Source organism: Dermacentor andersoni, chromosome 1 (assembly GCF_023375885.2).
Source record: "Dermacentor andersoni chromosome 1, qqDerAnde1_hic_scaffold, whole genome shotgun sequence".
Classification (NCBI taxonomy): Eukaryota; Metazoa; Arthropoda; class Arachnida; order Ixodida; family Ixodidae; genus Dermacentor; species Dermacentor andersoni.
The window spans coordinates 40165444-40183376 of NC_092814.1; the positions used below are offsets into that span (position 1 = coordinate 40165444).

At 42.8% G+C, this 17933-nt stretch overlaps 1 protein-coding gene across 2 annotated transcripts in view; it reads left to right on the forward strand.

The window, feature by feature from the left end:
* Sec8 (Secretory 8) overlaps positions 1–17933 on the forward strand; it is a 97908-nt gene that overhangs the window by 42142 nt on the left and 37833 nt on the right. For both annotated transcript variants that reach the window (XM_050193014.3, XM_055061359.2), the window contains exons 12-19: positions 218–361; positions 5378–5464; positions 6743–6812; positions 6925–6988; positions 7228–7328; positions 9815–9888; positions 10875–11013; positions 14388–14469. In XM_050193014.3, the coding sequence (XP_050048971.2) occupies positions 218–361; positions 5378–5464; positions 6743–6812; positions 6925–6988; positions 7228–7328; positions 9815–9888; positions 10875–11013; positions 14388–14469 (761 nt within the window). The remainder of the gene's footprint in view (positions 1–217; positions 362–5377; positions 5465–6742; positions 6813–6924; positions 6989–7227; positions 7329–9814; positions 9889–10874; positions 11014–14387; positions 14470–17933) is intronic.

The window sequence follows — 17933 nt, forward strand, 5'->3', positions numbered from 1 at the left end:
TGGGCATGGAAACAAGACTATTGAAAAATTGCGATGTGCATGAGTGGTAACATGTGATATAAGTGGTGGGGTTAAAGTATGTTACTCAGGGAATCCACGATATAACACATTGGTACTTCTGAGTAATTGCTGATATTGCAAGTTGTTTTGAAATGCTGAACTATATGAATCTTCCTCTAAAAGTTACACAAATATCATGTGCTTGTCATTTTTCCAGATGGAATATGTTGTGGGGAAGTACCTGGACATTCACAATACCGGTTCTGCACAACAAGTCCCTCCACCTGTGTTCACTGATATGACAGCAACAAATGACATCGCTTCCTATTTCACTCGAAGGAGAAATGTCAAGCAGAAGAAGGTATGCATTTTTCATGCTTTTTATGCGTGCAAGCAGTGAAATGCTGTTTAGAATTTTGTAACACAATGTTAATTAGAACAAGAAACATTTATTTATTGCAGCTTAGATTTACAGAAAATAAGGGACAGCGTGATATGAAAAAAAAAAAAAAAAAGGGTTTTGCATGTTGATGGGAACGGGGTTAAAGTGGGCACTGCAATAATTGACTGTTCATGTTGGATTCCATGGTTGTATGTCATGAAAGTAGAGGACTTGGCTAAGATTGGACTTGGGTGAATGTGTTTGTTCTTTGTCTAGGGAACACATTGTTTTTTCTTCTTCTTCTTCTTCTTCTTTTTTTTTTTTTTTTTTTTTTTTTTTTCTTCACGTGTGCATGCCCAAGGTACTCTAGGAGCATGTGTGGATTTTTTGGTTGTCCAGTATGGTACTTTGTACTCTTTATGGCTGTTGCTGCATCAGCATGTATTCTATTTTTATCATTGTTATTAGCATTAGTTTTCGGGCTGTCTTTTGGAATGTATGCTTGCTGCTTTGCTAGGGTGTCTATCATAAGACTTGTGCCTGCCCTTCACTTAAGTGCTTTGTGGATCAGAGTCTTTGCGCTGTGTGGTGTTTTTATGGCTTAGGCAAGTATCTTGTGAGTGTCCTGTGTGGTCTCAAGAACTGTATTTTTGTGCTGGTAATGGCACATTGCACAAGGCTGCATTGGAGAGGCTGGGTGCATGCACACTGTAGCAGTGCATTTGTGCATTACCAGGATGTACAAGTGGGCACCGCAGTACACTAAAACCGCATTGATTCGACCCTCGTTAATTCGAGAAATTGGTTAATTTGGACTCGTCCTCTGGTCCAGGCAGGCATTTCCATTATTTAATGGAATCAAACTCAATTCGGATATATTTCACCGTGCACTGGTTGATTTGGGCAACATTTAAAGCTCGGCGAGTGCAGAGCAGTGCAAGTGTGCAACACTAGAGAGCAAAAATAGTGCTAGCGTCCAACTGAAACGGAGCGATGTAGTACGCCTTGCCATGGTCGTCAGTGGAATTCATACGTGAACACTGGAATGCTTCGTGCCTATTTTTGCATTTATAGCCTTTATTCTTGCACTTACCACCGCGCATAATGCCGCGTGCCTTCATAACTGCATAGTCGCCATCCATGATTGCATTGATAGTGACCGTGGTTTTGGCCACAGCAGTTTCAGCAAATAGTAGTTTCGGTTTGACTCGTTGCTCATGTCGGCTATGTGCCTTCAGAGCTGCATGGTCGCCATCCATAATTGTGTTGGTAACGGCCGCGGTTTCGACCACAGTGGTTTCGACAGACAGTAATTTCATTTTGACTCGGGGCAATGGCTGTGCACGCAATGTCGTAAACACAGTGGAAGCTGTCAAAGATGAAGGCTGGCTACATCGTGATAGATGGAAAATCCATTGGGGACCAGCTTACTGGCAAAAAAAAAAAAATAATAATCTGAATGTGCGCGTGGTAGCGATAAATGTATCTTGGATGAAGACATATGCCATGGCTGCGCTGCAAGGGAAGTTGCGATGTGTTCGCTGCTGCAAGCGCTAATCAGTCATGAGATTATGAGAATTGCAGCCTGTGCGCTACTTTTGTGCAAAATACAGTAAAAGCTCGTTAATTCGAATTCCGCGGGGATGCTATGAAAATTCGAATTATACAAAATTCGAACTAATGAAAGTCAGAGAAAAAAATGGCTCGGTTAAGGCGCGTATATAGTCTGACGTGGCGTGAGCATGCGCGCACACGCTACGTCACGTTGGCGTGAACAACGTTTATACTTCGAAGCTCTGGCGCAACCAACGTAACCGGACGCGGCCAGCGCGGTCCGACGCGCCCGACGTCGAGATGGCTCTTGCTCCATCTGCGCGTTTGTCGCGCTGACTGGGGCGGAGAAAAAAAAAAAAAAAAAAGACTCCGTCTCGCGCGAAAAGCGAAGCACCGATTCCGATAGAAAATTAGTAGATAGCTATACGAAGTAAGGATAATAGTTTTATCGGCGGTATAAACTTGTAAGCATGCGCTTACTAACTAAATTAACAAGCACTGTGTCACGCGCGCACAGGTGAGCATGAACGCATCTCGCTCGATGACCGCGGAAACTCGCTGAAAAACGCTGCAGTGAGGGCACGCAGCAGTAGCAGCGAGCGAATTGACGTTCGTACAGCCCTTGCTTTAACGCGAACGAAACGTAGAAAGCACATCGCATATGAAGCCACCGGCAATACGCGCACTACTTTGGCCACGTCGCAGATCGATTTCATGGCCGCGCGGCCGCGCCAAGCAGCAGCCGCCTCAGCCGCCGAAGATCGTCCCCCGGTCCCTCCTTCGCCTCACCCCTCTGCCTCGCGCGCGACAAGAGAGGGCGCGCTTCTCCCCACCTTCCCCTCTCGCGCACGCGAGATTGAGCCGCGTTCGCCGGCTCACCCTCGCACGCTCGTACGCAAAGAACATGGCACGCGGCGAGGGCGTTATCGTCCTTGCCGCTGATCGAAAAAGCAAAAGCTGCGCGACCCGCGAGGCGACGCCAGCGTGCTCGCGCGCTCTAGCACTCTCCCCATCCACGATGATGCGGAGTTCGAATTATCTGTGGCGGTGCGGATTTCAGTGTGAATTAGCGGGATGTGTTACATATTGCTTTCAATACATTGTGGGACGGACCGCGGCAACTAATTCAAATTATCCGAAATTTCGAATTAACGAGTAGTGAATTAACGAGCTTTTACTGTATAAACAGGATTTCTGATTCATTCAGTAAATAAAAGCATGTTGACATAGTAACCATTTGTTTATTTTATTTTCTTGTTGCCTTTTATAACTTGGCATTCAATTAATTCATACATTTTTTCAGTCCCGTGAAATCCAAATTAATGAGGTTTTATTGTAGTGGACTGGGCTAACTGACCACTTCACACCATTGCCCCCCCCTCCCCCTTTCTGCTTCATCACGCCGACTTCTTCACAGATCCTATAAGGAAGCATCTGTATTCCTTCTAGGACATTGAAGGTGGGCACTTTCCCATAGAGCTCAGTTGTTTACTGGTTGAGCTTGCCACATTGTAAAGTGCAAAATAGAAAAAAAAAAAGTTGCATTATATTCTGGGCAAGGTTCCAATTACAGTGTATTTCCACTTGACCTCATCAGAACATGCAAAATAAGTTCAAACTATCTTATGTTGAGTGCAAAATTTGCATTGAAATGCACTTTTATTTTATTGAAATAACTGACTGTGGTCTGTACTTGTATTGGAAGCAGGAACTGTAGAGACAGTCATGAAATGCTGGTAAGGCTTTATGTGTTCTGCATTTGACTCCGATTCAAAGGTTGGTTTATGTCCAGCTTATGCTTCATTTCTAGTCAAACTTCCACTTTACTGCCAAGTCTAGCTTAGTCTATTATGATCAAATTGATGCTGCTTATGGCTTGGAAGGCATTACAATACACAGGCTATTGCCTGCCAAAGAAGCTTGCATGCAAAACCATATCTTCATTGGTGTACATGTGGCTGGAACCTTGCATACTGTTCTAGTTTCCACGTCATGCATCCACACTGTCCTCAAACTGCCTACCTCTTGAACCTTCAGTGCTCGGTGTTGTCCTCCCAAGTTCTCCCATACTGTATTCGTGTTTTCACACTGATAGCTGACAGACATTTTCCTTGGGATGGCGTAGTGTAGCTGCATAGGTTGGTGCACAGGTGCAGCAGTCTTGCAGGGATCAGATAGCATTCACCAGGTGCATGCTATGTAGTACATCTTCACAAAGTCACTGTAAGGTCATCACTGGTTTACTACAGAATATGTAAAAATACAGTAAAACCTCATTAATTCAAGCCTCGTTAATTCGGCAAATCAGATAATTCGGACTCGTCCTCTAGTCCTGGCAGGTGTATGCATTATTTAATGCAAGGAAACTCTCGTTAATTTGGACATATTTGTCCGCACAGTGGTTAATTCGAGCAACTCTTGAAGCTCGGCGACTGCGGAGTGCCGTAAGTGTGCGACGCAAGAGTAAAAACGTTTGCATCCACCAAAACGAAGCCACTGAGTTCGCATGGCCATAGTCATCCGTGGAAATCATGTGTGAATGACGGCAACGCCAGAACGTTTCGTGCCTATTTACTGCCATGCATACCACCGCATTAGCCATGTGCCTTCATGACTGCCTAGTTGTTATCCATGATCACGTCGATGGTGTCCGCGGTTTTGTCGCCAGCGGTTGTGGCAAACAGTAGTTTTGTTTTTACTCAGTGCAACACTATTGAGGATGAAGAGCATCGTTTACATCGCGATGGGAAGCAACCTGGCGACACTGGCAAACAAATAATTGGGATGTGCGCACGGTAGGGAAAAGCGTGTCTTTGATGACAATGCGCGCCGCTGCCGCGCTGTGAAGGAAGTCGCAAGGCCTTCGCCACTGCGAGCACTAATCAGGCATGAGATGAGAATTGCAGCTTCCGCACTGCTCTTGTGCGAAATAGAAACAGGATTTGCCGTTTCATTCAGTAAGTAAGAGCAAGTTGACGTGGTTAGCGTTTGTTTGTTTTCTTGATACCCTCGATAATTCGACATTCGGGTAATTCAGACATTTTTTTCAGTCCCGTGAAAACTGAATTAACACGGTTTTTTCTTTTGCCAAAGCTTTCTTTTCCATTCCGTGCATATGGTGTGTTTGGAGCGTTAGCTCCAAATCCTCCATAAGCATATATGTTTGGAACATTAGATCCAAACACACCAGCTTTTTTTTGGCTGTTCTTGCAGGGTGCATTGGTGCAATACTATTCAGACATGAGTCGCTGCATGATATTTGTCTCTCTGCAATACCCAAACCTAGTGGGGGAACCTTTAAGTTGTGTTTTTTGTGATGCCACTTATTTACACCCAAATAAAGGGTCATAAAGAAATTTTTTAAAAACGTACACTGTGTGGAGTATGTATTGTACAGTTTCAGTGTCTTTAAATTGGTATGTTTAATTTGTTATTTTCCAGTTTGCACTCTTTAGGTTTGATTGCTCTTCACATGCCATCAGCATGAATACATATTTAAAAGAAAAGAAGGAAGAAATGAAGGACAAGGTATGGCATTCTCTTTGTTAAAGGGGGACAAGGCACGTAAAATTACTTTTTTATTTTCTTAAGCAATTTTAATTAAATTTGTGCAGTTAATGTATTTTTATCAACTAATTTCAAAAATGTATTTTTTTCTATGATAAATATTTTTTATAATATCTAGAACAGTATGTTCTTTGTTGGGGGCCTAATTAACTAATTAACAGCAACTTGTGCGGTAAAGTACAGCACACGGAGTCAATTCTGAATGTTCATAGTGTTTCGTAAATTATAAGTTGTTCTTTTAGGCATTTTGAAGCAAAGATATAGGTTGTCCAACTTAGTCATACAGATACCCACCTTGATACTTGAAAAATATTAAGCTTGGCATTTTTTAATGACTAAGTTTGACAACCTATAACTTGGACAATAATTTCTTGTTTTGAGATTGCTTTATTTATTGGAATTATGTCACACATCTATAATAGCTACCACATGAAAGTAACAGACCGTGAAGCCTAGGAAAGTGTGGGGAAATTAACAGTATTTTTCATTTGAATGTAGAAATGAAAGGAAGGTGGAAGCGGAAGAAACAACAAATTGCTGCCGGCTGGAGTTGAAACTGCAGCCTCCACATGCAACATTTGATGCTCAACCAATTGAGCTCTGGTGGCAACTGTCTCCACTTTATTGGGCATTTGTGTATGTGTATACTAAACTTAGCCTTGGGAGGGCACTAAAGCTATTCCTGGGCTAATGACCATGGCCATGAGTGGCGCTTGGCAAGAACTTCATTGTATGGTACACGTACTCAAGAAAGTGAACTAGGGAACAACAGCTGCTACGTTAGATTGTTAGAGATGTGCCATGCAGAAGTTATGGGTTCAGCCTTCATTGGCAGCTAGTTGCTTTTTCTTTTTCTTTCATTTCTCATTTATATGTTTCCATTGAAAACCACAGTTCATTTCCCCAACGCTTTCCTTAGCTTTATTGTCCATTGGCTTCACATGGTTGTCCCTAGAAAGAATCAAGCCCCTGGGTTCCACTGATTTTTCTTGCTCATCTTTAGCAGCTGTCATTGACGCTGACAAAAACACATAATACTAGTCTGGACTCTTTGGCTAAATGTTGTTTCTTGGTCAATGGCACTTTGCTTGTGTCACAGATGAAAGCATTGATGAAAGATGAGGCAAAACAAAGCATTCAATAGTCAACATTCTGATTTCTTGCTCGTCACAGATTTTTTTGTGGCAGATTCTTTTCTGAAACAGTAAATATTCCATGTTCCTTTTCTTCCCCCTTTAGTGTGATTACGTCGAAGTGGCAGATTCTCATCAGCAGTTGGTTTGTGTGCCTACTTCCAAGAATATCACATGTAGGTTGTGGAAAATGTCATCCTTGTGACATTCCTTGTGTTCTTCCTGCTTCATCAAAGTTTTTCTAGGTGTTTCTGCTATTAACTTTCAACCTGTGTTTTCTTCTTCCAGATATTTTCAAGCCACTAATGAACTTCATTACGGATATAGAAGCAGCACTGAAACTAGAGGATGGGTAAGTTTCCTTGTCAAATGCTGATACATAAATGTAGATTTCTATGTGTGGCATAGACATCGCATTTCAAATGAAAGACTTTGCGAAAGTTTCGAGCAAGGGTAGGATTGAAGTACCATATGGCAATGGGCATGGGAATTCAAAACATGTATGCAAAACTTCAGAATGCATGTGTGAAATTGGACTTGCATTTTGTTTTGTTGTTTGAAAGTGATTCAGTTCTGCACTTTTCGTTTCAGAAATCACTGCCACTTGTATGAATACCTGGTTGAATGTGTCAAAATATTCTTGGGGCATGTGAACAATGATCTGGACAACACCATTGACAACGCTACAAAAAGTAAGTGCTTCTTGTTTAACCTCTTACGTGTTTCATTATTTTGACCAAAAGTGACTTTATTATTATGTTGTTTAAGATTGATTATTTTCAAACTTCACTTCACTGAAAATTCTTCTAAAGCTTTTTCAATCAATTTGCTTCATGCTTTAAAGGGACACATAAGGCAAATACTAAATCAACGCGGACTGTGTAAATACCATTACAGAAACCTCGAAACGCTTGCTTAGTGCCAAAAAGAGACTTAGTTTACAAGAAAATTTTATCTGAAGGGTCGGAATACCTTTTTCAAAATTCAAATCTCCCGCCACCCAACCAGGGGAGTGGTGACGTTTCATACGCCATTACCGCCCTTTGCTGCCGTCGGTGAGTAAAACAGCACCCGACAGACAACACCGAGCCAAGACAGAGCGGCGGATTCGCCGCTGCAGCTGCTTTTTGGTCAACTGGCGTAAACCATTCGGGCATCCCGCCAGTTGGCTCTTTATTCTATGATCCCGCGATGTCACATGGAAGTTGAATTCTCTGCTACTTGCAGTTCGTGCGAGTTTCACAAGCCAGCAAAACCAGCGCAGCACTACGTGATCAGGAAAGTACTTAAACGCGAATGCGTGGGCGGTGCAGAGTCGAGTGAAAACGAAACCTTTCGACTGCCCGCGTCGTTGTCAAGAGTAATTTCAATTAGTTCTTTTTTCTGAACATGAAATGGAACTGGACAACTAGCATTTGATTTCATCTTATAATACAATACGAGGATGTTTTTTGCAATGAGAAGTTGAGTACTAGTGACAGAATTTAACTGAGGAGTGCTTTCGTCATCGAGCAAGTGCTTGAATGTTCCGGGGGAGTCTCTAATCAAGCTTGACCTTGTATTTGTCTTTAGTGTCCCTTTAAGCATGAAAACGCTGCACCACTGTTGGGCCAAGTGACGTCTTTGCTTTCTGAATCATCACTTTTGGTAGTGAGAAATGATGACAAGACTCTCATCATCCTCTTTGCTCTATGAATAAAACTCTGGTACATAGCTTTCTTGCTCTTACTGTCAGAGTCGAGCAGGGGCTTTCTTTTGCTCGCACGACTCGCATGCAAGCTGTCAGTGGCAGACGCTATCGTTCGAAATCTGCAAAAAGGAGCAAAAAGCTCACGATTCCAAAAACGCGGTCTTTGAGCGCTGACAGAGTGCTGCCATCTATCTAGTAAAAAACACAGACTGCAGTAAATGGGCCCTTCCAGCGCTAACGAAATAACTGCCATCTATGTCGTAGAACATGACTAAATCAACTCGACCTTTGAGGCACTGATAAAGTTCTCGTATTTATGTAGTAAACAAAAAAGAGTGCAATAACAGATTTCCAAAGCTGCACTTCAATATTGCATTATGTATGTAGTACAGTCTACGCTCGTTACAACGGACCCACGTACAACAGACTATCATATATGTATAGCGGACCATATTTCAACCTTAGTTAGATCTGCCTATTTTATTAATGCAACGAAGTCAGCTTTTAATGGACCATGCTACAATGGACTGTCAGCTACAGCGGACGAAATTAGCGCCAATTTTCGTCAAAATCGGGCATATAAAACGGACTTTTGCGGTGGCGACACGGGCTGATAACTGACTTGCGAGGGTCAGCTGATGACTGTGGCTCAATATCAATGCACGAGGGAGGAAGGTGGAGCGAAAGTGCGCCGTCTTCTCTTACGCGTGAGGCGATGGGGAGGAGGCGATGGGGAAGGGGGTTCTACTCCAGTGGCTGCTGCTTATGGTGTGGCTGCGTGGGTGTTGTATCTTGAAAGCAATCTGCGATGTGGACAGAGTATGTGCCCACGCAGGCGCCATATCTTGAAAGCTATCTGCGATATGAGCAAAGTGCGCGCCCGCCTGGGCCTCATCTTCAAAGCGATCTGCGATGTGGGCAAAGTGCGCCCAGTGCCGGTAGCTTCGTTTGTGCTGTGGTTTCAACATTTCGTTCACGTTAAAGTGAGAGACAGCACAAAAGTCAATTCACTCGCTGTTGCTGCCACACTTGCTTAATTTGCTATCGCAATCGATGCTTTGCCTTTCAGGCAAAACTGTGACTTTTTTTTTTGTTTTTACTTTGAATGTTCATCACTCACTCTGTATAATAAAGTTGTTAGCCATTGTGACGAAAGTTGCAGAAGCGAGGCGTATCGGATATTTCAGACTTCGAATAAAACTGAAGTTTTTTGTAAGATTATCAGGGTCCGTTGTAATGAGAGTTGACTAGAATAAAAGTTGAGTCGATGTTCATCCAAATCACTTTGAAAATGAGATTATTGTCGTGAGCCGAGCTTGTTGAAATCACTTATGTAAGGGATTAAATTAAAGAGGACTAGCACACTTTACTTACTACATTGGTAGAACCAGCGTATGAGACGGTGATGGCCTTAATGTTGTCATTTTTCTCATTCTCGGCTAACTTTGTGTGCTACATTGAGCTAGTTTTGTTTTCTTTTGCATGTAGGTCTGGAGACCTGGAAAGTGACCTCCGATGCAGAAATTTTAAAATCTCATGGAATTGTGAGGCCATTATTACAGGTATATTCTCAAGCTATCCTAAAGAGAAATGTCTTTTTTTTTCTTTTTCATAATCAGTGAATTTCTTCTCACTAGTTGTCTTTTCTGCAATTTATCTTTTCAAATGAGACATTTATTTTGGTGCTTTCATCCTGACGTTCGTGCACACTTCCTGTATTTGCTTTCATGACCAGAAGTATTCCAGAAACATTTCTGGTGATTCTGTTATAACAGATGCAGTAGAAAGAAGCCTAATATTGTTGAGATGGGTAAGTGGTAGTGGCTAACTAAAATTCTGAATGCTTTGTGCTAGACATTCATAAATTTTTTGCCATAAGCTTCTGTTGCTGGCTGGTGAGCAGAATGTTGCTGGCTTTATTTTGACATTTTAATTGTGGAGCAAATGCAAGTATCTATGTTGCTCCTGCTGTTGGCAAATGGTTTGACTGCATCTTCTTTTTGTGGTTGACAAAAGTGACAGATGTAGCAACTGGCTCTTGAAGCAGCTACTTTAAGCAATATTGTGCTGTTACTGCCAGGTTGCAGCCAAATCTCGCAAAGAAATACTGTACTGTACCTGGCATCAGGGCTTGTTTGCTCGCTTTTGCAGATGTGGGAAACCACTCTCAGCCACAAACTTGGTGCTCAAATGGGTTAAGCTCAATGAGCATATTTGCATAGTGCTACCACCATCTCATTAGAAAGAAGCTATGTAAAGAACAGTGGCAGGTACCTCTACAGGAAAGGGGCAAAAGCAAAACCAGTCCACTTGAATATCCAAACTCGTTTTTCTGTGGCCTGGGTTTACAAAGGATGGAATTTTTTTATCCATACCAGATTAATAAAGTAAGCATTGATTCCAAACAGATTACTGTACCAAAAAAGACTAAAATGCAATTTGAAGCAATATCTGAATGCTGGCAAGCCATCAGAAAAGATTATCGTGTGATTGACCTCTTCATAATGTTCTCTGGTGTGTATCCCTGTTTTCTTCCTCTTTTACTCAGAGCACATTGTGTGTGGACCAGAGTCTTCAAGGCTTGCAAGAGTTGATGCAGGCACTGCCTATGTATGTTGAGCATTTCCTCAGCTTGGCCTGTACCATCCTTTATAACTACAAGCAAACCAGCCAGGTTGCATACAGAGGTGGGTTGCACTTATCAGCTCTAACATTATATGTTCATGATTGATACATGCTTAAAAAGACTTTGTATTTGGTTAATGCATTGTCACATGATTGTAACCATGGATGGAATTCCCATCAGTTTATAGATATTTTCCTGATGGCCTTGTGATTTCTTAAGCAAAGATCAAATTGTAAAAATGGCCATCACCCAGCTACCCACATACACTCAGACCTCATTATAACAATGTTGAAGGGGGAGCCGAAATTACTTCGTTATATCCGTTATTTCCCTTTTACTGCAGTACTATATACCGTATTTTTCCACCTTTAACCCACCACTGCTGATAACTCACACCCACAATGTCAACAGCCTGGGAAAAAAAAAAAGGTGCCTAATTACAAACAGCAACAATCACATCTTTGCAAAAACAGTGTCCATATACGGATGCACAGCTTGTCCGTGTCGTATCTTCGGCCAGCATCTTTGCCGATGCTGATACTCTTCAGCCTTTGCTACGCTATAAAAGACGGCCAGTGAGGACAGCTCATCGTGATCAATTTTCTAGTTCGCTGGTGCCGTGTGCACTATTCACTAGCTACTAAACGCAAAATGGCGACTTGCAAAGAGGAGGAGAATGGGCAACCATAAAGGAGACAGAAAGGGAGCTTCAACATGCAGGGGTGGGGTTTTCTAGGAGGTAATGAAACTTTTAATGGCAGAGAACCTTGCTGTAAAGCCACACCTCAAGGTGAAATTTGCATATAACCCTCACTCCGACATTACTTTTAAAATTTTTTATATTTTGGTATGGGTTATACGAGCAAAAATATGGTACGCCAAATGATGTGTACAACATTAAACATGCAAAAAATAAGACAGCTTTGAGGCCTGCTGAACCGCTATGCGGCCACATTTCAATGAAATTTTAATGAAACATCAGCAAAAGAATCTCTGGCCCGTAGAGCACGTGACTTCTTAGCTTGTGACGCGACAGCCTTTACAATAAATAGCTTGCTTCCGTTCTAATGTATCGCTTCTGCTTTCCACTTGGCTCAATATTGTCGTGAAACTGGCGAAATGGTGACATGGTCAAAGAGAACAGCTAGCATGCTATGATGCGAATGAAATCCATCGTGTTCGAGCAGCACATGGCACACAACACGACATGCTGACTATGCAGCTGATCCGCCGCTCACATGGCCCTGCAGCCCCACCATGTGAGCGCGCCTGCTTGACTTGGCTGGTTTGTGGCCTCCGAGATCGCACCAGTGCAGTCTCGGAGGCCACGCCTAGCTGCCAGTCTGTGCACCGCACTACAGTGAGATAGAAGCAGTACCATCGCACTTCTCTTTCTCAGCACAGGTAGGTGTGGCTTCAGAGATTGCTATCTCGGAAGGCAAGCCTAGCTTCGCCAAACTACATAGCGTGCTGCTGCTGCTGATGATGACAATGATGCCTGCATGCACATCTTGTGGAAGTGGGAGATGATGAGGATTGCTGGATTGGGCCAAATAGTTTCAGAAAGAGAAGTGTGATGATGATGGTGAGCCGGAGCTTGTGCGTGGCCACCGTGCACGAAACTACGCAGGGTAGTGAGAAAGAGTGGTGTTGCTCCATGGCATGTTCGACGAAGAATATTTTGAACTGCTGTGCTGAACGCATGCCAAACCCAGCGGGAAGCAGTATGCTCAACGCACAACAGTCGGGTAATTTTTTTTTTTTTCAGATACAAATATAGTTTGTTATATCTATTGGCAAGAAAACTTTTTGTTAAAACAGACTTATACATTCACGGATCTATATTGGGATTTCAAGGGGAATTGCATTTATTTCATTATATCCCATATTGTTATAACGAGGTTCAGTTGTGTGTAACCTTAGTTGTGGCCTTGCAACTAGCAAACAGAGTACGTATATGATTTACTTTGTTACATCCTATTTTGTTCTAACGAAGTCTCCCACCTGACCTGGGCCTTGCAGCTTAAAGGGACTCTAAAGGCAAATATTAAGTCTAACTAAAGTGATAGATTAGTGCTCGAGAATCGCAAGCAGAGCCTTAGTAATCGAGAAATTGAGGTAAATGCAGGCCATGGTTAGAGATTTCCCCGGGACGTTCAAGCACTTGCCCGATGACGAAAGCACTCCTCAGTTAAATTCTGTCACTAGTACTCAACCATTCGTTGCAAAAACATCATTGTATTGTATTATCAGACGAAATAAAATGCTTCTTGTCCTATTCTATTTAATTTTTTAGAAAAAGAACTCATTGAAATTACCCTTGACAATGACGCAGGCGGTCGAAAGGTTTAATTTCTGCTCGACTCCGCATGGCCGACACTTTCACATTTCACTAGTTTCGATATCGCCTAATGCTGCACTGGTTTTGCTGGCTCGTGAAACCTGCACAAGCTGCAAGTAGCGGAGAACTCAACTTCCATGTGATGTCGCGGGAGGCCCGAACGATCTACGCCGCTTGACCAAAAAGCAGCTGCGATACAGCTGCAGTGACAAATCCACCATTCTGTCTTGGCTTGGTAGCGCCGTCTGTTGGACGGGGTTTTACTCACCGACGGCAGCAAAGGGTGGTGATGGCGTATGCAACGTCACCACTCCCCCAGTTGGGTGGCAGGAGATTTGAATTTTGAAAAAGGTATTTGGACCCTTCAGATGCAATTTTCTCGTAAACTAAGGCTTTTCTTGGCGTGAAACAAGCGTTGCGAGGGTTCTGGAATGTCTTTAAACAGTCTATGTCGACTTAGTATTGGCCTTTAGTGTCCCTTTAATGCCATGGCCCAACTCGGGCCTGCCAAAACTCCACATTACTCACCTAGCCTACGAGCCAAGTGGGGTTCAAGGCTGGGCAAGCCCAAGCCTGTGCAGTGTTATCCCTAGATTAATTTTTTTCACCATTTTTGCAGCAACTGCCATGTTTTTCTCAGTCAGTGCAGTTTTGCTCCACTTGCACTGATTTCCTTATTTTGTAGTCAAGTTTCACCTTTTCTGATTACTTATAACCACTAAGAAATTTCTGCTCAGGAAGAGTGGCGTCCCAGTTTGCACATTGCAAAAGTTGAAGGGATTGAAGTTCGTTTGACCTGCTTTCATCATAAATGCCCTTTACACGTTTCCATAGCAGTCCGAATCTGAGTGCTGTGTGGGTGAAAATAAATGCTGCCCTCTTACAGGACAGATTATGTGGCAAATAGAAATTTTTGTGGCAGACTCCGAAAAGGAGCCACCGTCTATTGTATTTCATAAGAGCAACATACTAAATTATACGACAACCTTTGTAAAACTTTTGTAGTGACTTTCACACCATTGATCTTATGAAATTGTCACTGTGCCGCCTGCATGGCATACCAGTCTTACATGCAGAATTGTGTTGTACCACAGGCATTGTTCAGCCAGAATCTGAAGACAAGCGGATCATCAGTGCGACATGGGCCAAAGATGAAGACATCAGCCGCTTTTTGATGTGAGCAATGTCCCCTCTTTTGTTTAATGTTTTAGCATTCTTAAGGTACTGCGTGGACTTTTCGGGGGCTAACTATCTATTTATGTATCTGTATGTTTGTATCTAACTGTTTTCCTGCCAACCTGGTTAGGGCATCGGGCTGCTGTGCTGAGGGAACACGGTTAAAAACCAACCATTTAACCAACTTGAGTCACTGAGTATGTGTCAATATGTATATACATATGTGCCGCTCTTCAGCGAAGTTCCTTCCCACCGACATGGGCCATTGTAGATGCAGTACTGGGTATGTAGCGCTCTTCAGTGAAACTCTGACGCAGTCCTGGAGCACTGGTTTGTGCCACTCTGCAATGACAAGAAAAGATACCTTAAATTTCTTCAGTGCTGAGCGGAATCGAACCCATGCCACACGAGTTTCTCAAGGACAGCAGCCAGACTATTTAGCAGGCTGTGCTACACTTGTACTGGGTGTGTGCCGCTTTTCACTTAACGTCTTTCACACTAACACTTTAACGAGCTGCGCCATAAATGCACTGGGCATGTCATCATCATCATCAGCTTATTTTATGTCCACTGCAGGACGAAGGCCTCTCCTTGCAATCTCCAATTACCCCTGTCCTGTGCCAACTGATTCCAACTAGCACCTGCGAATTTCCTGATTTCATCGCCCCACCTAGTCTTCTGCCATCCTCGACTGCGCTTCCCTTCTCTTGGTACCCATTCTGTAACCCTAACGGTCCAACAGTTATCTAACTTGTGTATTACATGACCTGCCCAGCTCCATTTTTTTCTCTTAATTTCGATTAGAATATTGGCTATACCCGTTTGCTCTCTGATCCAAAGCGCTCTCTTTCTGTCTCTTTAACATTATGCCTAGCATTCTACGTTCCAACATTCTTTGCACGGTTCTTAACTTGTTCTCAAGCTTCTTTGTCAGTCTCCACGTTTCTGCCCCAGATGTCAGCACTGGTAAAATGTACTGATTGTACACCTTTCTTTTCAATTATAGTGGTAAGGTTCCAGTTAGGAGCTCACAATGTCTGCCATATGCATTCCAACCCATTTTTATTCTTCTATGAATTTCCTTCTCACGATCAAGGTTCCCTGTGATTAGTTGACCTAGGTAAAGGTACTCCTTTACAGACTCTAGAGGCTGACTGGTGATCCTGAACTGTTGTTCCCTTGCCCGGCTATTGGTCATTATCTTTGTCTTCTGCATATTAATCTTCAACTACACTCCTACTCTCTCTGTTAAGGTCCTCAATCATTTGTTGTAACTCGTCTGCAGTGTTGCTGAATAGAACAGTGTCATTTGCAAACCGAAGGTTGCGGAGATATTCGCCACTGATCCTCGCTCCTAAGCTTTCCCAGTTTAAAAGCTTGTATACTTCTTCCAAGCATGTAGTGAATAGCATTGGAGAGATTGTGTCTCCTTGTCTGACCCCTTTCTTTATAGGTATCTTCCTACTTGTGTAGAATTAAGGTAGCTGTGGAATCTCTGTAGGTATTTTCCAAGATATTTATGCAAGCGGTCTGTACTCCTTGATTACGTAATGCCTCTATAACTGCTGGTATCTCTACTGAATCAAATGCCTTTTCGTAATCTATGAAAGCCATATATTGAGAGGCTGATATTACTCTGCGGATTTCTCGATTACCTGATTAATGACATGGATGTGATCCATTGTAGAGTATCCCTTCCTGAAGCCAGCCTGTTCCATTGGTTAACTGAAGCCCAGTGTTGCCCTTATTCTATTGAAAATTATCTTGGTGAATATTTTATGTAACACTGGAAGTAAGCTAACGAGCCTATAATTTTTCAATTCTATAACGTCTTATTGTGGATTAGTATAATGTTGGTATTCTTCCAGTTCTCTGGTACCCTTGAAGCTGATGGACAGTTCGTATAAAGCGCCGCCAGTTGTTCAAGCATTATATCTCCTCCATCTTTGATTAAATCAGCTGCTATTCCATCTTCTGCCATTTTTCTCAATTCATGTCTTGTGAGGCCTTTCTAACTTCATCGCTAGTTATAGGAGGAGCCTCTGTAACCTCTTCATTACTACTTTGAATGGAAGTATCTTGGCTGCTCTGGGTACTGTACAGGTCAATATAAAATTCTTCCGCTGCTTTTACTATATCTTCAAGATTGCTGATGATATTACCCTGCCTATCTTTCAGTGCATACATCTTGGTTTTTCTTATACCAAGTTTCCTTGTCACTGCTTTCATGGTGCATCCATATTTTACTGCTTCCTCAGTCTTTCTCACATTATAATTTCGAATAGCCCTTATTTTCTCCTTGTTGATCAGTTTTGACAGTTCCGCAAATTCTATCTTGTCTCTTGAGTTGGACACGTACATTCTTTGTTGTTTCTTTATTAGGTCCTTTGTTACTTGGGAGAACTAGCCTACTGGTTGCCCTGGTGCCTTCCCTCCCACATCAATTACTGCCTCTGAAGCCAGCCTAGTTACGGTTTCATTCATTACCTGTATGTCATCTTCATGTCTCTGTTCTAAGGCTGCATATTTGTTAGCAAGTATCAGCCTGAATTTGTCTGCTTTTAACCTTACTGCCTCCAGGTTGGCCTCTTTCTGTTTGACCAATTTTACTCTTTCTCTCTTCAAATTGAGGTGAATTCTAGCCCTCACTAAACTATGATCACTGCACTTTACCCTACCTAACACTTGTACATCTTGTACTATGCTGAAATCAGCAGAAAGTATGAAATCAATTTCATTTCTTGTTTCACCATTAGGACTTTTCCAGGTCCGCTTTCTGTTGCTGCGCTTCCTGAAAAAGGTGTTCATTATTCACAGCTTATTCCTTTCTGCGAATTCTACCAGCATCTCTCCTCTAGCGTTCCTAGAATCGACACCGTAGTTGCCAATTGCTTGTTCACCAGCCTGCCTTTTCCCTACTTTTGCATTGAAGTCGCCCTTTACTACAGTATTCTGAGTTTGCACTTTTCTCATCGCTAATTCAACATCTTCATAAAAGTTATCTACTTCATCTTCATCGTGAGTGGATGTTGGAGCGTAGGCTTGTACTACCTTTAATCTATACCTCTTATTAAGTTTGATTACGACTAGCTGCTCTTGGTTGAACCTCTCGCCAAGATAGGTAACTGTGTGCCATATTTACTCGAATCCAAAGCGCACTTTTTTTCCCGATAAAACAGGCCTGAAAACTGTGTGCGCGTTAGAATCGAGTAAGACCCCAAATCTGCGTTACCATATCGCCATAGGCACTTCAATATGGCCGCCTCGCACGCACTTCGAGTGCACCGTCCGTCTTCTCAGTCTTCCCGTTTTCCGCATTTGCTCTATCAGCATGGAAGTGCCGACTGCAAAGACATGCCGAGTTCATTGCGATGCCTCAATTAAAAGGAAAGAGATCACGTGTGCGGAGGCGGACAGAAATTGGGCCACATCATGGGCGTGCGGAGTTCCCGAAACTTGCGCAC